Source organism: Vanrija pseudolonga, chromosome 3, assembly GCF_020906515.1.
Source record: "Vanrija pseudolonga chromosome 3, complete sequence".
In the NCBI taxonomy this organism is placed as follows: Eukaryota; Fungi; Basidiomycota; class Tremellomycetes; order Trichosporonales; family Trichosporonaceae; genus Vanrija; species Vanrija pseudolonga.
The window spans coordinates 518,679-539,582 of NC_085851.1; the positions used below are offsets into that span (position 1 = coordinate 518,679).

The 20,904-nt window shown below is 63.5% G+C and overlaps 10 protein-coding genes and 1 non-coding gene across 11 annotated transcripts; 5 read left to right on the forward strand and 6 right to left on the reverse strand.

Annotated features, from left to right (window-relative positions):
- The first annotated feature begins 341 nt into the window (after positions 1-341).
- Positions 342-2,449, forward strand: LOC62_03G003742 (uncharacterized protein). Its single transcript, XM_062770280.1, has 5 exons — positions 342-873; positions 926-1,038; positions 1,093-1,158; positions 1,193-1,254; positions 1,315-2,449. The coding sequence occupies exons 1-5, from the start codon at positions 426-428 to the stop codon at positions 2,396-2,398; spliced, it is 1,773 nt and encodes a 590-aa protein (XP_062626264.1). The 5' UTR covers positions 342-425; the 3' UTR covers positions 2,399-2,449.
- Positions 2,445-3,717, reverse strand: mis12 (Centromere protein mis12; the record flags this gene model as incomplete). The annotated part of the gene is made up of 4 exons (XM_062770281.1): positions 2,445-2,763; positions 2,818-3,049; positions 3,104-3,412; positions 3,457-3,717. 4 exons carry the CDS (start codon positions 3,715-3,717, stop codon positions 2,468-2,470), a joined length of 1,098 nt encoding a protein of 365 aa, XP_062626265.1. The 3' UTR covers positions 2,445-2,467.
- Positions 3,718-3,970: 253 nt separating this feature from the next.
- HIR1 lies at positions 3,971-7,202 on the forward strand. The gene is made up of 11 exons (XM_062770282.1): positions 3,971-4,073; positions 4,110-4,187; positions 4,240-4,341; positions 4,379-4,469; positions 4,509-4,687; positions 4,725-4,807; positions 4,845-4,954; positions 4,991-6,193; positions 6,239-6,334; positions 6,370-6,894; positions 6,933-7,202. The coding sequence occupies exons 1-11, from the start codon at positions 4,034-4,036 to the stop codon at positions 7,099-7,101; spliced, it is 2,676 nt and encodes an 891-aa protein (XP_062626266.1). The 5' UTR covers positions 3,971-4,033; the 3' UTR covers positions 7,102-7,202.
- A 15-nt stretch (positions 7,203-7,217) lies between these two features.
- LOC62_03G003745 (uncharacterized protein) lies at positions 7,218-7,799 on the reverse strand (the record flags this gene model as incomplete). Its single annotated transcript, XM_062770283.1, has 2 exons — positions 7,218-7,331; positions 7,368-7,799. The coding sequence occupies 2 exons, from the start codon at positions 7,797-7,799 to the stop codon at positions 7,218-7,220; spliced, it is 546 nt and encodes a 181-aa protein (XP_062626267.1).
- A 915-nt stretch (positions 7,800-8,714) lies between these two features.
- Positions 8,715-10,538, forward strand: SPBC1683.05_0 (putative permease). Its single transcript, XM_062770284.1, has 4 exons — positions 8,715-8,808; positions 8,844-8,900; positions 8,955-9,178; positions 9,230-10,538. Exons 1-4 carry the CDS (start codon positions 8,724-8,726, stop codon positions 10,469-10,471), a joined length of 1,608 nt encoding a protein of 535 aa, XP_062626268.1. The 5' UTR covers positions 8,715-8,723; the 3' UTR covers positions 10,472-10,538.
- Positions 10,539-10,708: 170 nt separating this feature from the next.
- LOC62_03G003747 lies at positions 10,709-10,793 on the reverse strand. Its single transcript is given in 2 exon segments — positions 10,709-10,746; positions 10,757-10,793. It is a non-coding gene; the product is annotated as a tRNA-Lys (tRNA).
- Positions 10,794-11,019: 226 nt separating this feature from the next.
- Positions 11,020-11,702, reverse strand: LOC62_03G003748 (uncharacterized protein; the record flags this gene model as incomplete). Its single annotated transcript, XM_062770285.1, has 3 exons — positions 11,020-11,320; positions 11,373-11,497; positions 11,544-11,702. The coding sequence occupies 3 exons, from the start codon at positions 11,700-11,702 to the stop codon at positions 11,110-11,112; spliced, it is 495 nt and encodes a 164-aa protein (XP_062626269.1). The 3' UTR covers positions 11,020-11,109.
- A 361-nt stretch (positions 11,703-12,063) lies between these two features.
- LOC62_03G003749 (uncharacterized protein) lies at positions 12,064-12,768 on the reverse strand (the record flags this gene model as incomplete). The annotated part of the gene is made up of 1 exon (XM_062770286.1): positions 12,064-12,768. The coding sequence occupies one exon, from the start codon at positions 12,766-12,768 to the stop codon at positions 12,064-12,066; it is 705 nt and encodes a 234-aa protein (XP_062626270.1).
- A 1,325-nt stretch (positions 12,769-14,093) lies between these two features.
- CAN1_0 (Arginine permease CAN1) lies at positions 14,094-15,873 on the forward strand (the record flags this gene model as incomplete). Its single annotated transcript, XM_062770287.1, has 3 exons — positions 14,094-14,296; positions 14,349-14,691; positions 14,743-15,873. The coding sequence occupies 3 exons, from the start codon at positions 14,094-14,096 to the stop codon at positions 15,871-15,873; spliced, it is 1,677 nt and encodes a 558-aa protein (XP_062626271.1).
- Positions 15,874-15,987: 114 nt separating this feature from the next.
- MAL31_1 (Maltose permease MAL31) lies at positions 15,988-18,044 on the reverse strand (the record flags this gene model as incomplete). Its single annotated transcript, XM_062770288.1, has 8 exons — positions 15,988-16,291; positions 16,351-16,478; positions 16,531-17,178; positions 17,216-17,330; positions 17,377-17,445; positions 17,493-17,595; positions 17,631-17,763; positions 17,798-18,044. The coding sequence occupies 8 exons, from the start codon at positions 18,042-18,044 to the stop codon at positions 16,109-16,111; spliced, it is 1,626 nt and encodes a 541-aa protein (XP_062626272.1). The 3' UTR covers positions 15,988-16,108.
- A 552-nt stretch (positions 18,045-18,596) lies between these two features.
- LOC62_03G003752 (uncharacterized protein) lies at positions 18,597-20,869 on the forward strand (the record flags this gene model as incomplete). Its single annotated transcript, XM_062770289.1, has 7 exons — positions 18,597-18,829; positions 18,888-19,287; positions 19,326-19,420; positions 19,471-19,571; positions 19,627-19,780; positions 19,820-19,983; positions 20,034-20,869. 7 exons carry the CDS (start codon positions 18,597-18,599, stop codon positions 20,867-20,869), a joined length of 1,983 nt encoding a protein of 660 aa, XP_062626273.1.
- Between the last annotated feature and the right edge of the window lie 35 nt (positions 20,870-20,904).

Below are 20,904 nucleotides of genomic sequence, written 5' to 3' on the forward strand. Positions count from 1 at the left end.
GGGCGAGGGCATGACGTAACGCCGCGAGTGACCGAGCGAGCTCCGCGTCGGCGTACATAGCGAGCGAAGCCGAACCGAGCCGGCGCCGGCTCGCAGTGCCCCAGTTGCTGGAGCATGCCGTGAGCGCCGTCGGTCCGAGATGTAGACGGAGCGAGGCAGGTACCATCAGCCTGCAGCCAGAGTCAGAGTCAGTGGCCCCAGCAATCTTATCACGTGGTGGTAATTTCCGGCTGATGCAATTCATTCGCGCGCGCCAAAATCCCAGGCGGCAAGCGGTGCAGTGTGATGCAGCATCGTGACGCGGACCCGTTCAACTTTACACACTATCACTTGGCTTTCTTGCTCGGTTAACGACTCATGCTGCGCAGATAACGACGACACGACACCCACCCCCGACGCACGCCGCCCACCACCACACGCCAACAATGCGCGCGTCCCTCGAGATGGAGGCGTATCCTCCCGCAGCGGGAGGGGCAGACGAGGCCGCGCACCCCCTCCTCGCGCGCTCGCCGTCACCCTCCCTCCGGCCGCACCACGCGCAACGGCGCCGCAAATGGGGGCGGTGGGTAAAGCCGCTGTTGATCCTCGGGCTGCCCGTGCTCCTGCTGGTGCTGTACCACTTCCTGCACCCGCTCGTGCCGGCCCTACCGCCGCTACCGAAAGTCCACCTCGACACTGGCGACTCGGCTGCCAAGGGGTCTGCGCCGTGCGACTGTGGAGCGACGGACGCGGGGAAGAGGCTGTGCGAGACGTACCGGCCTGAACTGTTGCGTTCGTCGCGATTAGTCGAGGGCAGCGGCGCGCGCGTGCGCCGACTGCTTGCCAAGGCTAAGGACGGGGGGGATATCAAGATTGGCGTGCTGGGCGGGAGCAGTAAGCACCGACACCGACACTGGCAGCCTACACCATGCTGACGCTACCCCAGTCTCCGCATGCCGCGGAGTCCACCCGAGCCCAGAGTATCCCGACGGCGATCCGAACGGGCCAGGCTGCTACCCGCAGCTGCTGAAAGAATGGTTCAGCGGCGCGTTCCCCAAGGTGGGTGCGGGCCTGCGTTGGCCGACGGCGAAGCGAGCTGACCCCGCCGCCCAGTCAAACGTCGAGGTCATGAACGGCGCTATTGGCGGCATGGACTCGAGCTACTATGCCTTTTGTGGGGTGCGTCGACCGGGTGGACGGTGGCTGATCGCAGACACACCACATTGACGCCGACGTGGATCTTATCATTCTCGAGTTTGACGTCAACGACCAGCCGTGAGTCGCTTGGGCTGCTTGTGTCGTTGTGTCGGCTCGCACGCTGACGCGTGCTTGCAGCGACCCCGTCTTCCAGACCTTCTTCGACCAGCTCCTGCGCGTCCTCCTCGAGTTCAAGTCGTCCCCCGCGATCGTGATCCTCGGCGCGTGGGCGCCGCAGGTGGCCCAGGACGTGGGCTATGGCGACCCGCAGATTGTGCATTTGCCCCTCGCGCACTACTACGACATTCCGTACGTGTCGCTCAAGCGGGTCATCTTCAACCACTACCTCCGCTTTCCGGAGAGCACGGCCCAGACCTTCTGGTTCGCCGACATGCTCCACCCCAACGCGAGGGGCCACCGGCTGCTGTCCGACCTGCTCGCGGCGTACTTTGACACCGAGCTCTGCCGGCTGCAGGCGCACGGGCTGCCGCACGCCCCAGAGAAGGGCGACACGATTGCGAGTAATGGCCGCGCGGCGGACCTCGTTGGCGTCGGCTTCGAGCTGCCCGCGCCGAGTAATACCGGCTCGGACGGCGCGAGCGACAGCGACAAGGCGCCCGAGGGGTGGGAGGCGAGCTTTGACAAGACCATGCTTGAGTCCATTGCCGACGAACAGCGCCACTTTGCGCTGCCGACCACGCCGTATGCGCTCCCGCCTGTCGGCATGTTCACGCCCATGGAGCTCGTGGTGGACCCGCACAAGCCTGACCCGTCGGACGCGGGGCATATCCTCGAGCTTGTCCAGCCAAGCCTGTTCTGCGCCGACGCCAACGACAGGAAACACCCCATGGCGCCGACGGTGCACGACGGGTGGGAGCGCTTCGTGTGGAACGGCGAAAAGCATTACTGGGTGTCCTCGACGGTCGGCGCGCGCATCCGCGTCGAGATCAAGGTCAACGCCGGCCGCGTCGCCGTCTACTACTTCCGCAGCCAGCACTACGACCTCGGCGACGCGCTCTGCTGGGTCGACGACAACGAAAAGGGCGCAGTCAACCTCGCGGGCTACTGGACAAAGCAGTACAATACGGCCGTGGTCGCCTACATCGACCGCAACGTCACCGTCGGCGACCACTACGTGACGTGCAAGGTGTCCGACAACACATCGCACCCGCACAACCCCGACGCGCACCACTTCCGCATCGTCGCCGTCATGGCCACGTAGCAAGCACTGTACTACTATTATACGAACACTCATAGACAACACACATGCACCATTACTCTCATCATCTTACTACTGCACGATCTTGGCGAGCGCGTCGACCTCGTCCTTCGTCGCGACTTCGTGTGCTGCTCGCTCCGCCGCGTCAACCTTATCCCCGATCGGTGCATCCGACGCCGAGGACAGCGCCTTGCCTAGCGCCCAGGAGAGGTATGCTGCCCTGCCTGCCTCCCACGCCGTCGAGCCGTCGGCAAGTTCGGGCGCGTGCGGCTTGGTGCTCGGTGTCGGCGTATCGAGGGGATGGAGCTTGTCATGCAGCGCGCGCAGGGCAGACGCGACGTCCTCGGCTTTGTCGGGTAATGGCGCGACTGGGGCGGCGTCAGTGCGTCTCTCAATCACGCGACACGCTACACGACACTCACGACCCGCATCCCGCACACTGTCCGCGATGAAGCCGACCTGTGCCCGCCTGTGCGCGGCAATCTCCAGCCGCCGATCGAGCGCCGCTTCAGCTAGCGCGAGCCTGTGGTTCACCAGACGCGCATGCTCGACCTGCGCGCGCAAGTCCGTCAGGCGGGCGACGAGCGCCCCTTCGCCGTCAGGCAATGCGGCAACGTGCGCCGCGCGCGCAAAGTCGATGCCCTTGTGCCATGGCTGCGGGTGTCAGCTGGCACGCAAACAAAGACGTCAACAGCTGCCCAAACCCACCATCACCACCTCGACCCCGTCGGGCACCTTGAACGCATTACGCAGCGCGTACGCCGTGAACGTGTCGAACGCGCGGTCGACGTGCGTCTCGAGCAGCGTCTCGAGCGCATGCGACCCGACTTCGACCTCGCGTTCGTGCGCGTCAACGGATCCCCCGCGGTCGCCGACGCCGCTCGCTTCCGCCTCGGCGTCGCGCACGCGCGCTTCTCGCACAGCCCACGCTTCGACGCCCTCGACTGTGTTGTGTGCCGTTTGGTGCGCGTGCTCGGCGATGTCGTACAGCAGGGACACGGGCGAGAACTGCATCAGCTGGGTGGGGGTTAGCTGGCGAGAGTGCAGAGCAAGCAGCTTACTTCGTGCACTAATCGCTCCTTGTCCTCGTCAGAGTACACCTGCGGCACGCGCACGGGCGGGACATAGTCCCACGTTATGGATTCCGGCACCAAGGGCGGGTCGTCGAGCGTGTGTTTGGACGACGACGCGAGGGGTGAGGGGGCTTGTGGGGGTGGTTTGGTCGGTGGAGCCTCGGCTGCTGCTGTGAACGATACCGATGCTAGCACTGATGCCGACGCCGCGGCGGACTGTCTCCTTCCTGTCGACTTTCTGGGCGGCATGGTGGTCGATGTGATGCAGGATGGTGACGACGATGCATGTTGAGCTGGGTTTGTTTTGATTTCAGAGGCGCGTGGTGGGTGGGATGGTGGGTGGTGGTGATAGATTTGATTCCGTGATGGCGAATGACGTGGCTTGTTCCCCACGCGTCGCCGGCATTGTTGTGGAGGCGCGACTTGGGACTGAGAATGACGCCGACGACGACGCCGACGACGGCAGCAGCGACAACAATCACTCGACCACTTCCCACCTTCCCTTCGACTCACTCTCTTCACTCATAACCCCCTTACTACTCTCTACCCACAGCGCGACGGCGCGATGAAGGTCGTCAAGCCCAACTGGGTCATCCACTCGACTGGTGGGTTACCGCACCGTTCAAGATGCTAACCCTCAGATGAGAAGCAGTCGAGGACACCAATCTACTCCATCTCGGTGCATCCCGACGGCACGCGTCTAGCCACGGGCGGGCAGGGTACGTGGTGTTATGAGGATGGCAAGCACCACAAACACGGCTGACTCCCCAGACAACAAGGTCAAGATCTGGTCCACCCTCCCGATCCTCGACTCGGAGGCCGCCGACAATGAGCTCAACCACAAGCTGCTGTGCACCATGGCCTCGCACACTGGTGAGCTGTGCTGCCCTGTGAAAAGCTCACACCCCAGGCCCCGTCCTCGCCGTCCGCTGGGCCCACCACGGCCGCTACCTCGCCAGCGGGAGCGACGACTCGGTCGTGCTCATCTGGGACATTGACCCGTGAGCCCACCGCGCACGAGGGAAGGCGCTAACGACCAGAGCGGGCGGAGGCCGTGTGTTCGGCTCGGAAGAGTTCAACGTCGAGAACTGGAAGGCCCTCCGCCGTCTCGTCGGCCACGTGGCCGACGTTGTCGACTGCGCGTGGAGCCGCGACGACAGCATGCTCGCGTCCGTCGGGCTCGACTCGAAGATCTTCATCTGGGACGGCTTCTCGTTTGGTGGGTGACGAGTCAGAGGTGACGCTGACCCGCGCAGAGAAGCTGCGTACCATCGACGCGCACCAGGGCTTCGTCAAGGGTGTCACTTGGGACCCCGTTGGCAACTACCTTGCTACTCAGGTGGGTTTTTGATGGCCGACGGTAGTTAACCCACCAGTCCGACGACAAGACGGTCCGTATCTGGAACACGGACGACTGGAAAGAGGTGCAGACGGTGCGCAAGCCGTTCGAGATGTCGCCCCAGTCGACCTTCTTCCGCCGCTTGAGGTAAGCTTGACCTTGCGTATCGAAGCTGACGCCCAGTTGGTCACCCGACGGTGCGTTCATTGCCGCCTCCAACGCCATGAACGGCCCCGTGTTTGTTGCCGCAGTCATCGAGCGCGAGGGCTGGGCGTCGGACATTTCGTTCGTCGGCCATCAGAACACCATCCAGGTCGCCGCCTTCAACCCCCGCCTCTTCTTCCGCGCTGGCGAGGAGCACTCCAGAGTCACCGCCTCGTGCATGGTCGCGCTCGGTGCCGACGACTACACAATCTCCATTTGGCGTAACACACTACACAAGCCACTGGCCGTCATCCGCGACATCTTCGGGCGCCAGCTGCTCGACCTGTGTTGGGCGAACGACGGCCTGACGCTCTACGGCTGCTCGGCCGACGGCACCATTTGTGCCATCCAGTTCGAGGCGAAGGAATTCCCAGAACTCTCGGGACCAGACGAGACAACACAGATTCTTAAGGAGTACGAGTTCAAGCCAAAGCATCACCGCCCAGTTCGCGTTCTCCAGTCACCCGCCGACTTCACTAACGCCGCTCCCACCAACGCCGTCGAGCACGTCAACGTCCTCAAGCCAAGGAAGGGCAAGCCTGCTGCACGCCGCATCAACCTGTCTGGTACCATGACTGGTGGCTCGGGCGCCAACGGAATCTCGGCTCAGCCCTCCGGCAGTCTCGGCCGTGCTCCCCTCCAGCGCCCTACCATGCAGCCGCCTTCGCCCCAGCTGTCCCGCCGCGGCGCAGCCGATGCGTTCAGCTTTGCCAACGACCAGCCGCTCAGCAACCGCACTGGCGGCGACGCTACCGCCCGCATGTTCGACGAGGTCGACGCCATGCGCGCTGGTGACAAGCGCAGGGCGTACGACGACGACATGCGCGCCGTCAAGCACCGCTCCCTTGGCTCGGCACGTGGCCATGGCCCCGTTACTGAGATTCGCGCCCCCAGGGTCGTATTGTCTGGTGGTTCTGGTGGTGGAGGCGGACACCTCTTGCCCCTTCCCTCCATCCAGAGCGTCGTTCGCGTCCAGCAGGAGGAGGCTGGCGGCGTCATTACTGCCGAGAATGCTGCCAACGAGAACGGTCGCAACTCGGTCTCATTCTCCGCCAACGGCAAGGACATTATCTGGATCGACTATGTTCCCAGCCCTACTCTTGCCGTCGTCGCGACCTCTGCGTTCTGCGCGGCTGCCGCTGAGGACGGCACGATCAGGGTGTACTCTGTGTCGGGGCGGCAGTGAGTGCTGCGAGACAACTGTGAGAGATAGCACTAACACCACAGCTTGGCTTCTCTCAAACTCCCTGCTCCGGCATCCGAGCTGGCTGGTAGCAAGGATATGCTCCTGGTCACCACTGTCGACTGCAATGTTCGCGTCATGTAAGTTGAATGCGGCTGGGCGGCGCTGACCCCAGCGACACGCGTCACGGCAAGACCATCCTTCAGCCCACCTCGATTTCGCACCTCCTCAACCCTCCGTCGTCCTCTTCAAACCCCGCGGCCACTAGCACGGTCGAGTCAGTGCTCGTGCGCCCTAACGGATGCCCAGTGGTCGTGACCTCGGAGCCAGCGGCGTGGGCGTACGACGCCGACTTTGGAGGCTGGACGCAGATCGCCGCGGCGTGGTGGAGCTCGTCGCCTTTGAACGAGGCGACGCGCACGCGTCACGCCAGGTCAGGGGCCGGCGGCGGCATTCTTGCGGAGATTGAGCAGACTGTTGCTGCTGGCGCGCACGGCGAGCCGCCCCACCCCAAGCCTGACCACTGGGACCTCGCGCTGTCTACTGGCCACTACGAGACTCGTCTTCGCGCCGCACGCCTGCTCGACTCGAAGGAGGAGTACAAGCACTGGCTGCGGGAGTACTCCAAGTTCCTTGGCCAGGAGTCGTTCCGCGAGCAGGCCGAGGAGCTGGTCACGGAGCTCATGGGACCGCTGTACAAGTGAGCTGAGAGTTGCTTCATGGTAGCTGACACCCCAGTATCCCAGGCAACCCCAAGTGGGAGCCCAACCTCTTTGGCGGACCCAAGCGCGACCTCGCCAAGGATGCGCTGAACGTCATGAAGGTGTTCCCGTCACTTCAGCAGTGGGCGCAGGAGCAGCTTTCGGTTCTGCGGCGTATCCAGCAGGAGGAGGCGAGATGGACGTGAGGTGGGGGTGGAAGGTGGACTTGAGGCGACTTGACCAAGACCTGTGACAATATACCCGTGCATTATATAGAACATACAACAGTGTGTGGCCGTAGTAGCCAATGCGATGAACTGTATCAGTTGAGCTGGCCGCGGAAGAGGCCGTCTTGTGTTGGTGCGCGTGCGGGGGAGACGTGAATGGCCTCGAGGAGAACGAGTGGTGGGTGGGCGCAGCCGGTGGGTATTGCAACCTGGCGTCAGCACCACTGGCCAGCTTCTCAACTCACCTTGGGCAAAGTCTCAGCGGCCTCAAGCCACCCAACGACGTTGATCCACTCCCCAAAACCGAGGTATAGCTTCTCGCGCGCAACCCCGGGGTCAGGCCGGACCTCTCCCGCGCTCGCCCAGCGTTCCGGTGGTCGAACGACCGTCGACGCAGGCGAGTGGCCGAGCAACGCAGTCGACAGCGACACCATGAGCGTTGGCCTCGTGCCCTGCGCGAGAGACGACACGAGCGCGTGCTTCCCCGCCGGGTCGATAGCGAGGATCTGGACCCTCAGGCGGAGTTTGCGGCCGATATGCGACGAGCTGATGGCGCCCAGGGGCACGAGGAGGGCCGACGGCGTCAAGTCGGTCGGCGGCGGCGGTGCGGGGACGGGGATGAGGATGGTCGGCTGCTCTTCTGGCGGTGGCGACGGCGTGCGGGAGCGGCGGCGCATGGGGGTGATGACGGACTCGGCGGTGGTGAGGAGCGCTGGTTGACTGGACAGGGGTGCACTGCGCCGAGCGCCGAACCAAACAGCATTCGCCCTATTCGAACCGCCGTTAACCACGCGACATCCACGCCACCGGCGACTCGGCGACTTTGGCGACTTACGTCGAAAGTCGCCTGTCCTAACAACCGAAGCGAGTTTCTCCCCATCGTTGTTCTTCTTTTGCTCGTCGCAAGCTGGAGCCAAGAGATCCCCCTCGGCTCCATGGGGTCCTCGTCTCGCTGGCGAGGCTTGGCCCGGGCTGATCGGAGTGCCTTCAGTGGAGCAGCATCACGATGGAGAGCTCGTCGAGACCGGACTCTCGACGCTGACCAGATGAATTTCAGGTCAGGTCAGTCATGGCCCATGCGGCCCACCCTGCGGCCCTGCGTCCTGCCTCCCTGCGGGGCAGCTTCACGTGCCCATACGCCTTCCTTGTCGCGCGGTCTCGCCTGCGCGCGTGCCTGCGAGATAAGAGCGCGCGGGTTCGCTTGCCCGCCCCTGGTCTGCGCGGATGAGGCTGCGTCGGTCTCTCTGTCTCGTCTGCGGTACTCGCGCTGATCGCTAGCGCCGTCCCTGGCGCTGGCTCGCTTGCGTCCTCCCTCCCTCCGTCCACCCCTCCCTCCCACTCCACACTCCACCCCGATGCGGTCGGGCGACAAGCCTAGCACCAGTGTGGGGAGAGGGGGTGGTTGCATGTGGTGCGCTGCCGCCGGGACCAAATGCGGTAAAATTCTAAACAAGTGGCACCACGAGTGCTTTAGCAGAGGCACACGAGCAGGTAGGCGAGGCGGCGGGCCGGTGGGGTAGTGTGCTAGCGAGCAGAGCAGCGACATAGATAGTGGAGGAGAGATGCGAGACGTTGAGGTTCACACACTCACCCCCATCACCATGCCGCTGGCATTCTGGAAACGCGACTGGGCGCTGCCGAAGGAGGAGAGCTGTATCGCCCCCGAGAATGTGTGGTCGAACAAGGGTGAGTAGGGGGTGGGTGGGCGAGCTGACGAGCAGATATGGACCCCAGTCCGCCCGAGCACCGCACCTGGACGACCTGGACGTTCTTCTCATGTGAGTGGGCTGCGGGGTGCTGGCTTGGGCCAGTAGATGCTAATCCCGCCTCAGACTGGGTGTGCGACCTCTTCCAGCCCGGAGGCTGGGCCACCACGGCCGCGTTCGTCGCCATGGGCCTGACGTGGTGGGAGAGCTGCCTCGCAGTCCTCACCGGCTCGGTGCTCGCCGCGCTCGTCATCTCGGCCAACGGTGTCGTCGGCGGGACGGTACACACGCCGTTCGCGGTGACGTGCCGAACGACGTACGGGTACTGGGGGAGCAAGTTTGTCGTGTTTGTGAGTGGGGTGTCGGGACCAACATGATGTGAAGAGGCACTCACGCCGCAGTCGCGCTGCGCGATCGCATGCTTCTGGCTCTCGGTCAACACGTTCGCCGCGGGCCAGTTCTGCTCGTACGCCATCCAGGCCATCTGGCCCTCGTATGCGCGCCTGCCGAACCACGTCCCGGCCTCACAGGGCGCCACGACCAAGGACTTTGTGTCCTTCCTCATCCTCTGGATCATCCAGTTCCCCTTCATCCTCATCCACCCGTCCAAGCTCAAGTGGGTGTTCAACATCAAGGCGGTGATCGTGCCCATCGTGGCGCTTGGCACCATGATCTGGGCGGTGAAGCGCGCTGGGCCGTTGGCTGGCCCGGCGCTCCGCACGCCCGCGAACCGCGTGCCCGCCGGCTCGAAGCGCTTCATTGCGTTCATGTACTCTGTCACTAGCGTCCAAGGAACCTGGGCGACGATGAGCGTCAACGTCGGTGACTTCTCGCGGTACACGCGCACTCCGGCCGCGTCGTACGCCCAGCTGTGGGCCTTCCCCGTCGTCAACACCATGGTGTCGATCGTCGCCGCCATCACCGCCGCCTGCCTGCTCCCAGTGTACGGCGACGTGCTGTACCAGCCGTACCTCATCGTCGCGAAGTGGGACGGCAGCGCCGGCGGCCGCGCAGCCATGTTCCTCGGGTCGCTCGCGTGGGCCCTCGCGAACGTGACCACCAACATCACGGCCAACTCGATCTCGGCAGCCAACGACATGGTGTCCCTCGCGCCGAAGTACATCAACATCCAGCGCGGGCAGCTCATCGCCGTGACCATCGGCGTGTGGGGCTTTGCGCCGTGGAAGGTGCTCGAGAGCGCGCAGAACTTTTTGACCTTCATGGCGAGCTACTCGATCGTGCTGGCGCCCATTGCGGCGCTCATGGCCATCGACTTCTTCGTGGTCAAGCACCGCCGGTACAACATCTACGAGTTCTACAAGCCGCACGGTATCTACCGGTACGCCGGCGGCTGGAACTGGCGCGCGTACGTCGCGTTGCTGTGCGGCATTGCGCCCAACATGCCCGGCATGGTCGCGGCCATCAACACAAAGATCAACATCGGTAACATCAAGTACGTCTACATGGTGTCCAATATCGCCGCGGACGTGATCGCGATCGCGATCTACCTGCTCCTCAACAAGTTCTTCCCGGCCCCCGAGAGTCTCGTCGACGTCGCCGTGCACGACGTCAAGGAGTATGGAACCGGCAGCCAGGGCAGCGTGGACCGCATCGACGTCGTCGGCGACGAGGAAAAGTACTAAGCGAGAAGATTTTGTAGATTAGGGACATGTGGCGATGAGATTAGGAATCATGCACGCCGAGATAGGGTTGAAATGACCGCGCTCGCCGGGGGCGGGGATTGTAAACCGCCATCATTTTTTTGCCCTGACTTGACCGACCCCCGTCGACCTTCTTCGCTCCCCTCCGTCCGTCCGTCCGTCCGTCGCCGACGCAGGCTGCTGCGAGCGCCGTATCCCTCGTGCGCAGGAGCAAAAGCGTAAGCCTAGTATGGGGCTCGAACCCATGACATTTTGATGTCTTAGTAGTAAGAGTCAAACTATCTACCGACTGATATAACCAGGCCACTCAATTTTGCTCGATGTCTTCGGGTCCGTGCGGGGGCTTATCAGCGGGCCCAGTCGTGTGATCACGATCGACATGCTGTTTGTATCCCAGTCTGTCACTCTGTTACGCAATAGAGCATGCGTGCAAAGGCAGTGTGTGCACAAGGGGGGTTAGACCTAGACTGGGCCAAGGCATGAGGCACAACACCACGAGACGGCGACTACACAGGAGCTGCATTCTCAACACACTATGTACTCAATCGCGCCCGTGAATAGTACGTGCCCTGATACAGGTGCACCGACTCTGCCCTCTGCTCCTCCCGCGGCAGATACGCTTAGGTCCAGCGAAGCTCGGGGACAAAGCCGAGCTGGGACACAGCGCGGAGGGCACCCTCCTCGCCGATCTCCTCGACAATCTTGCCGCCCTCGAGGCGGAACACGCTCGTGCCGGTGAAGCGGATCGTCTTGCCCGTGTTCGCGGTGTCAAGCTTGCCGACAGCGAAGTCGGCGAAGGCGGGGCCGGTGTGGGTACCGCCGCCGTCCCAGCTGGGGTGTGTCAGTGGACCTGCTCTCTCCTTCTTCCCGGTCGGCGACGTACCGGCCAACGACAAAGTCGCCCTCGGGAGTGTTCTCGGCGATGAGGGGACCGACAGCCCAGAACGTGAGGTCGGGGAACGACGCACGGAAGTCGTTAAGCATCTTCTTGGACGCCTCGCGGCCGTGCTGCGATGTCAGTGGCGGAGGGGGAGGAGGGAAGGGGTGTGCTCACGACCGGCCCGTGCATCGGGTAGTGGATGAGGTAGTCCTTGACGCAGAGCTCGTCGACAATGTCGACGTTGCCCTTGGCCCAGTACTCGGTGAAGTAGCGCGCGACGACGGCGCGGTTCTGGTCGGGGGTGAACTTGGTAGTGGTGGTGGTGGTGGACATCGTGGCGGGGGTGTTTTGGTTGTCTAGTTGTGTTGGTAGAGTTGCTGTTGCTCCTTTGTCGGATGAGTTGATGAGAGCTGTCTCTGCATGTCGAGAGACCGCTTTATATGCACGAGGACGTCCTGTTGTACACCTACACGATACGTACGATACCCGGCGTGGATACCGCGCCGATTGCCGATATCCTTTGAAAGCATCCACTCTGAAAGCAACGGCTGAGTGGATTGCTGCCAATGTCGCGGCCCCAAACTATATTCGCCAACGCTAATAGCCTTTGCTCCCAATATCACACACGCAACCGCCTTGGAAGCAATGCGGGCGCGTGGGCGCATGCGTTCCCGCCCCCGTTCCACAGCAACACCTAAGGCATGACAATGCCTGGCGAGTTCGTCCGTCCGCCTGGTGCCCGGAGCAGCCACTCAACGTCGTCCCCGAAGAAGACGCCGAGCCCCGTCCGCCGGATATCGTCGGCCACGAGCTCGGCGTCGAACCCGACCAGGCGGTGCATTGCCTCGGGCGAGTGCTGCACCGAGCCGACGGCGACGAGGGCGGTGAGGGCGGATACGTGGCCTGTGTGCTGGGGCGACCTGGGCGCCCTCTCGGCCGGGGGCGGCCTGTCGTGGTGCTTGTGTGTCAGGCGCCCGAGCTCGCGCTTCAGTCCGCCCAGGTGGCCGTGGGTGTGCGAGTGCGACGAGTGGGCGGCCTTGGCCTCGCCCCCGCCCCCGGCGTCAGTGCTCCACAGCACCGCGACGTTCGAGTCGGCGAGGTACGGCGCCAGCTTGGCGAACCACGGCTGCATGACCAGCGCGGGCGTCACCGCCTCGAGCTGTAGTGGGATGAGGCCGAACGGTTTGGTCGCGTCAAATACTGCCTCCCGCTGGCCCATTGCGAGGCGCAGCTCCATGATCTCGCTCTGCGCGAGGCGCACCCCCGCCGGGCCGTACAGCAGGGGTGGGGGCGTGCTGAACCACACTACGCGCTGGCCATCGATCAGCGCATGTGCGGGTACGTCGAGCGTGCTGGTCGTGTCCGCGTTGGCGTTGCGGTTCAGCTGTGTACGGGTCATGATGGTGAGTGGAGCGCAATGAACATTGTGCTCAGCGAGGTGAGCGGTATCGACGAAGGCGACGACGCGCTATCGATAAAAGCAGACGTCATCGTCGAGTGAGCAGTCGACGTCGTTATCGGCGCCCCGGGTTTTGCTGAACGAACAAGCTTGGCACAGTGTTCTGGGTCTGATAAGTATTTGTATGCATCTGACGCGGGGCTGCTCGCTACATTGAAGTAGTTCTGGTGTCGCGTCGCTTGACCCAGCGCCAACTGCCACTCGTGACTGACCTGACCACGCAGATCTGGTCACGCCGCATCAGACACATCACCTGACCCACCCACTCACTCACTCACGCTCGGTCATTCCAGCTCAATGCCGCGCTTGCGTCGCCGGTGGTTGTCTTCGCGAGATCTCTCCGGCGAATGGCGGCAATCGAAGGAAAGCGGTGGGTCCGAGCCGGGTGGAGCAAGTGTGAGTACGACGCGGTGGGTGGATGCAGCACGAGTATGTAGATACGCGCTCTCGACGCCGGGACCCCACCTCAACCCACCTTGCTGTCGAGAGCCCCACTCCGCTGCCCCCGGCGACGAGACGATATCGTTCGTGGATGTAACCCACCCACAGGCGGAAATCTTCGGGTAGCCCGCTAGCGTGCGCCAGGCGGGAACCCGGGCCCAGGCCGTGGGTGCTATCTTGTCTCTCTCTGCTGAGCCGCTTTCAGACGCTTGCGGAATGCGCGCTCTTTGGTTGTCCCCTTCTCACGTGCGCGCACGACGACACAAATGGACTGTATATTGTTGTTCTGGTGGCGTTTGCCCTGTGGACGGACGCCGCGGCAGCAGCATCAGGTGACAGCCGTATACCCGCCGACATCCCACTATTCGCTATCTACACGCAGGCCGAGGGCCCTGCGAGGCGATCTATCATTCCGCCCTTCGCGCGTTATTCTTAGCCGTGTCTGTGGCTAGCGCCTTGGCGGCGCTGAGACAGGCTGGTTCAGAGGGGGTGGGATGCGAGCAGGCATTGGCGGTGTTGGGGCCAGGTCGCCCGTGCGTGCAGCAGCGCAGAAGCGCATCAGGCGTCAGGCGGCAGTGTCGGGCATGCAGCGAAGAAGCGCAGGCGGCGGTGTTGGGCTGGGCTGGGCTCGTGCGCTTCTGGGGGGGGTCCATCGATCGGGGGCAAGACCCAGGCCGTCTCCTCTTCCAGCGAGCGACACTAGCACGCTCACTCAGCACCCACTGATCACTGATCCAGTGAGGTCGTCCGGGCCCACCGGCGGCGTACAAATACTCGAACAGCAAACTCACTCTTGCCCCACCCAACCCCCACGACACGACAACATGTCGAAGATACTCTCGGACAGCTCGGAGAAGGTGCCCTACGAGGCCAAGGTTGTCCCGCTCGACGGCGGCGGCCACGCCCACGAGGACGTCGATGTCTACCGTACCGGCGGCGACGCCGAGCACCAGCTCGTCGAGACGCCGGGCCTCAAGCGCCAGCTCAAGTCGCGTCACATGGCGATGATCTCGATTGGCGGTGTGATGTGGGTGGCGTGTGGCGGGCTCGTGGTGCACACACACTGACGACCTCTCCAGCGGCACCGGTCTGTTCCTCGGTACCGGCTCAGCCCTCAACCACGGCGGCCCGCTCGGCCTGTTCCTCGGATACGCGCTCATGGGCTCCATCTGCTACGCGACCATGATTTCCGCCGGCGAGGTCATCGCCTACCTCCCCATCGCGGGCGGCCACATCACCCTCTCTGCTCGCTTCGTCGACCGCGGCCTGGCCTTTGCCATGGGCTGGAATTACTGGTACAACTGGACGATTATCCTGCCTGCAGAGCTGTCCGCGGCGGCTGTGCTCATCAACTTGTGGGACAAGACGACGAACAACGCCGCGTGGATCTCAATGTGCCTCGCCGTCGTGATCATCATCAATGTGGGTTTTCTACTGTTCTTTTTTTCAGAAGAGCACCGCTGACTTCCCTAGCTATTCGGTGCAGGCGTGTACGGCGAGTGCGAGTTCTGGTTCGCATCCATCAAGGTCCTCACGATCGTCGGGCTCCTCATCGTCGGCCTAGTGATCACATGTGGCGGAGGACCGGACCACACGTCCATCGGTTTCCGGTACTGGCGCAACCCTGGGCCGTTTGTCCAGTTCAACGGCATTCCGGGGGCCAAGGGCCGCTTCCTCGGCTTCTGGGCCGTCTTGACGCAGGCAGCGTTCAGCTACATCGGAACCGAGATCCTCGCCATCGCCGCGGCCGAGGCCAAGAACCCGCGCCGTAACCTCCCCCGCTCGATCAAGCGCGTCTACATCCGTATCCTCGTCTTCTACCTCGGCGGCACGTTCATGATCGGCCTCCTCGTCCCCTCCAACGACCCGGGCCTCGCGCTCAACTCGGGCACGGCGCTCGCGTCTCCCTTCGTCATCGCCATCCGCCGCTCGGGCATCAAGGTCCTCCCTAGCTTCATCAACGCGTGTCTCCTCACCTCTGCGTGGTCGGCCGCGTCTTCGGACCTGTTCACCTCGTCGCGTGCGCTCTACGGTCTCGCCCAGGCGGGACAGGCCCCCGCATTCCTCCGGTACACGACCAAGCGCGGCCTCCCCCTCTACTGCGTCGCCATCTCCGCCATCTTTGGCGGGCTCGCGTACATGAGTCTGGGCGAGACGGCCGGTATTGCCTTTGGATACCTCGCCAACATGACCGCTGCTGCCGGTCTCATCTCATGGTGGGGCATCAACCTGCTCTACATCCGCTTCGCGGCCGGCATGCGCGCCCAGGGCATCGACCGCAAGACGCTCCCGTACTGGTCATACGCCAACACTCACTCCATTGCCGCCTACTACGCCATCACGATGATCAGCATCATCCTCTTCTTCTCCGGCTTTAGCGTCTTCCTCAAGGGCCGCTGGAAGGTCGGTGACTTTGTCACCACCTACATCCCTCTGTGGCTCTTCCCCCTCCTCTGGATCGGGTACAAGCTTATCACCAAAGCCAAGTTTGTCCGCGCCGACGACATGGACTTCCACACCGGCATCGCCGAGGTCGAGGCTGAGTGCTACGAGGAGCCGCCGCCTCGTAACTTTATCGAGCGATTCTGGAGCTGGCTCATGTGATCCGAGTTGTAAAGCAGCTAGTAATGAAGATGAAGAGATTGTCGGTCGGAGCATGCGGGTGTCGAGGTCAGTAATTTCATAATCTCGTCACACAACCCACTCCGCTTCTCAGTTCACCGGTTCCAAGCATTCCACAAGGCCACTAGCTCCTTGAGGTCCCACTATGACACGTTCTTCCGTGATCCTACCACACTTTCCGGCGATCTGACCGTCACAACACCCACTCCGCCCCACTCTAGCTGTCCTCCTCCTCGCCCACCACCGTCTCCTTGAACTTGCGAGCCGGGACGCGGCGCTCGAAGAGAATGTCGAGCTCGCGGTACGAGCGCCCCTTGCACTCGGGCAGGCGGAAGTAGGTCCACACGAGGATGAAGAAGCACGAGCCGCCCCAGAAGAAACCAGCCTTGCCGCGCCAATTCTGAAACGTCAGCCACAGCAAAGTGCCACACTCGATGCGGATCCTCCGCTGCAACTCACCCAGGCAGTCGGGTTGATCATGTACGTGCAGAGAATGCCCGATACAACACCAGTCATGTTGTACACGTTGCGTGCGAGGCCGACCGTCTTGCCACGGAGGCGGGTAGATGACACCTCGCCGACGACGCCTGTGGTGTGAGCACCTTGCCCAGCTGGTTCGAACTGCTCCGGATAACTCACAGTAAGCCATAGGGCCCACAGTCATGTCATACACCAGGACCCAGAGCATGACGAGCGCTGCCTGTCCCCACTTAGCCCCGCTCTGCGTCTCGGCGGGGAATGAAGTTCCTCCGACGAGGAACAGTAGTAGGCACAGCACGCTGAGTCCAACGAGGTAGATTGTCCGGCGGCCAAAGTACGTCAACGTGATCCACGAGCTGCAAGTGCCAACGAAAGCCATAGCCATGGTGCCGAGACCCATCTGGAACGCGTGTTCGGTCGACAGACCAGCCTGCTCAAAGTAGTATGTCGGCATGTTGGCAAACGACGAGCCAGAGAGCACTTGCGCCGCCCAGCCGATACACGCGATCTCGGTGCGGCGGAGGTCGACACCCTTGAAGCAGTCGAGGTACGACGAGCCGGTCTCGTTGTCGATCTCGAGCTGGTTGGTGCGCACCATCATGGCGACCGTCTTGGCCGGGTCGACCTTGTTCGTCTTGCTGCTGAGCCGCTTGACGGCCGCCTCGGCCTCGGGCAGCATGCCCTTGCGGACGTAGAACCACGGCGACTCGGGCGCGAATGTGACGAGGAGGAAGAGCGGAACGGGCCAGATCCACTGGATCGCCCAGGGGATCTTGTACGACCACTGGTCGGTGCGGTGGCTGACGCCTGCGGGTTAGATTGGCATAGCAACAAGCAAACTCACCGACGAGGACACCTGCAGAGATGAACTGGCCGATAACCCAGCAAAGGTTGATGTATGTCGTGAGGTAGCCGCGCAGGCTGACTGGGGTGACCTCTGAAGCGTAGGAGACGGCGGACTGGTGGTGGGTTAGGTGGTGTGGCAGGGCGGGCGGGCGAACTTACCGAAGAAAACGCGCCCCACGGAATACCGCAGAGGAGCTCACCGACGAACAGGACCTCGATTGAGGGAGACTGAGAGAATTAGACTCACAGAGGCAGATACCGAGGGGGCGACTCACGAAAAACACGATAAAAATGAAGCCAGCCATGAGCACCAGGTTGACCTGAATAGTGCGGCGGTATCCCCACCGGTCCTGGGCGTAACTAGCAATGAAAATACCACTACAGGTCAGATTTGGCTCAGATCACACCCTCACAAGAAGTTTCCGATGGTCGGCGCCTGGCCAACGGCAGTCTGCCATGCCGCGGTGAGCTGGTATCCGTGCTCCTCGCCGGACCAGAAGCCAAACTTCTGGCGGTAAGGGGGGAGCGCAAGGATGTTACCAAGCACTGGGGTGAGCTATCACCCTCTTCTCCCACTCACGCGCAGTATCATAGCCCTCCATGATGATGACGAGCGAGATGGCAAACGACCAGAACACGGCAGTGGGGTACGTCCGCAGCGACTCCCACAGGCCCATGTTGGTCTCGGCCTCCTCGGCGTCGATGGCATCCTGGCGCAGCTGATCCCACCCGTCGGCATGCTTGAGCTGCGGCATCTGCTCGATGTGCACGTTCTCGGTGAACGGCTTGGTGTCGGTGGCCACGGCCTTCTCGTCGTTGGAGGACATGGTTGCGGGGCCTGTGGGGGATCCGCCGGGGGGCCCGATATCTCCCTTTTAAGCGTGTTCCGCCGGCAACTTAACCCTCGTGGGGCACTCTGCTCAGCAAACATCTCTCGGCCAGTCGGGATCACCACGGCCGCAAGCGCGGTAACATGGAAGTACTAACCCCATCCAAGTGCCGCCGGCGGTCGCCGGCTATCGCTCGGACTTGGCGGCTACGTAGCCAAATGGGGCAATTTCGGACGCGTGCATGTCAGCTGAGCGCGTACAGCCGCCGGCGGGATGTCGAGCGGATATGCACCGCCGCTCGTGCCATGTGTGACCGAAGCGTGTGCCGAATGGCGCGGCGTCGGCGTCGGCTGAGCGGTGAATGACGGCGCGTGAATGGCCGCCTCAATCCACTTGGGGCGCCACATTCGGGTCACTCGGCCCGTCTGTTTCCGTCCACTGGCCAGCAAAGGCACGGCACCTCGTGACCGACCGACTGCCCGAAGACTGGCCGAAGACTCCCCACACAATCCATCAACATCTTGCCATTGTCCATCTCACCACAGCAGCATGCCCCGCCAGGACAGGTCACGCTCTGCAACGCCGCGGACAAGCACGAGCGCAAGCGTGTCCGCCGCAGCGGGCGGCACGCCCGTGCGCAAGGTGCCCTCGTGTGACTTGTGCAGAGTGCGCAAGGTCAAGTGTGTCAAGGCTGAGGGCGCGGAGCGCTGCGATGCCTGCGTCGCGTTCAAGCAGCTGTGTGTGTACACGCGCAAGCTTCGCAAACCGGGGCCCACGAGCCGGTAGGTCGCGCCGCCGAGGTCTGGCCGCGAGCGAGCGCCGCTAACCTCCCTCCCCCAGGTACGAGCGCGCGTCGACGCCGCCAGCAGCACCGCAGCACGACATTGCCGCGGCCGATCGGGGAGCAACTTCGGCGTCTGGGTCTGGGTCCGCGTCGGCGTCGGCTTCGGCCGCGCCGCTCCTTGGCGGCTTCTTGGAGCCTGCGCCACGGCTCGCCTCTGCGACCGGGCCAGCCGAGTGGGCAGCGGCGCACGCGACGCCCGACGCGCTGGCCCGCTTCGCGCCCACGCCCTCGGCTGACGCGCTGTTCCTCGACTCGGACGTCGACTGGTCGTGGCTGCCCATCGGGCGCATAGGCGACGAGCACCCCGAGGGGGACCGAGGCGCGCCGCCGCCTCTGTTCGCGCCGCCTTCGGTTGAGACGGTCCAGACTACGCCTGGCGGGCAGGAGTACCCCGTTGTAAGTGTGCGCTGTGGTGCTCAGTTGACCCCCCGCAGCGCGCGCGGAGAGGAAGTAAGACAACGCGCCTCGAAGAAGTCATGCCCTGGTCCACGGCCATCCGCATCCTCCAGGCGTACCACGCCTACCTGTAGTACGTCGCGGACTCCCCCGGCCGCCCAGTCCGTCCGCTTACCCCACCAGTCCGCTCATGCCCATCATGCACTGGCCGACGTTCCTCCAGCAGCTCATGGCCCGCGAGGACGAGCGCAACCTCACCTGGCGCTCGTACCTGTTTGCCCTTTGTAAGATGGCCGCTGGCTGCCCCACAGTGCCTGCTGCGTAGCTGACGGACGTCAGTGGCGTACTCGATCATCCAGCTGCCGCGGAGCGCGCTGCCCTTCCTCCCGGTCAGCGAGCTGCGCGTGCTGCACCAGCGGTGCTTCTCCATCTCGTGCGCGCAGCAGAACCGCCAGCTCAACGATGCAGGTTCGGTCGACGTCGCGACGCTCTAGTAAGCGGCCGTGCCCCTGCCCCACTGACTGATTGTCAGCTGCCACCACATCTACCTCGCGTCCCGGGAGGACATGAACGCGGCCAACATGGTGCTCGCGAGTGCGATCCGGCTCGCACAAGCGCTGAGCATGGATAATGACAAGGCGATGGATGTGGACTGCATCGAGCGTCAGGTCCGCAGCCGCATCTGGTGGCTACTGTGTACGCACGCCTCGTTGCCCCTTCTCCGCTCCCACTAACACTCGTCGCAGACGGCTCAGACCGCACCGCTGGCGCACTAAACTATGCCCCCCTGCAAATATCCGAGTGGGACGTGCGCGTGCCGATGCCGCTCGCGGTCGACGACGAGCTGATCACGCGCGCGGGGGCCTTCTCGCAGCCGGCGCACACGACGTCCGTGCTGAGCGGGTTCCACTTCGTGACGCGGCTGTTCAGCCTGCTCGGGGCCGTGTTGACAGCCTACCGCACGCTCACGGCGATCAAGTCGCCCGACGAGCTGACACCCAGCGCGCCGCTGCTCGCGCCGCAGGCGATGGCGCCGTCCGCCCACTTCCAGGACATGCTCGAGCACATCCTCGAGAGCATGCCCGAGGAGCTGGGCGTGGGCGTGCGCGAGCGCGATCGGCGCGAGAGCAGGGGCGGAGGCGCGCGGCAGGGCGGCGACGGGCGGGCCGGCTCGGACGCGTTCGCCATCTGCCGCGCAAACTTGCTGGTCACGCAGGCGCTCGCGCGCGTCGCGATCCAGCAGTACGCCGTCGCGCGGGGGGAAGACGAGAGCGCGTACGACTCGGTGTCGACGCAGAAACACCTGGTTGACATGCTCGACTCGATGTCGGGCGACAGCCTCGCGGCCAACGGCGACTCGATGCGCAAAAAGGTCCTGTACTTTGTCTCGTGTGGCATCCTCGACCAGTGCAGGAACAACAACGACGTCGGCACCCCGACGTACGCGTCAGACTTTTTGACAATGTACATGCGCCTCAGGGAGGAGCAGCAGACCAACATCCTGCTCGAGGCGGGCGACCCCGAGAGTGACGAGGCGGATGGACCCGCCCCCCACCCTGCTGCTCCTCTGTCGCCCAAGTGAATGATGGTTGTATCTAGTAGCACATGTTGATATGG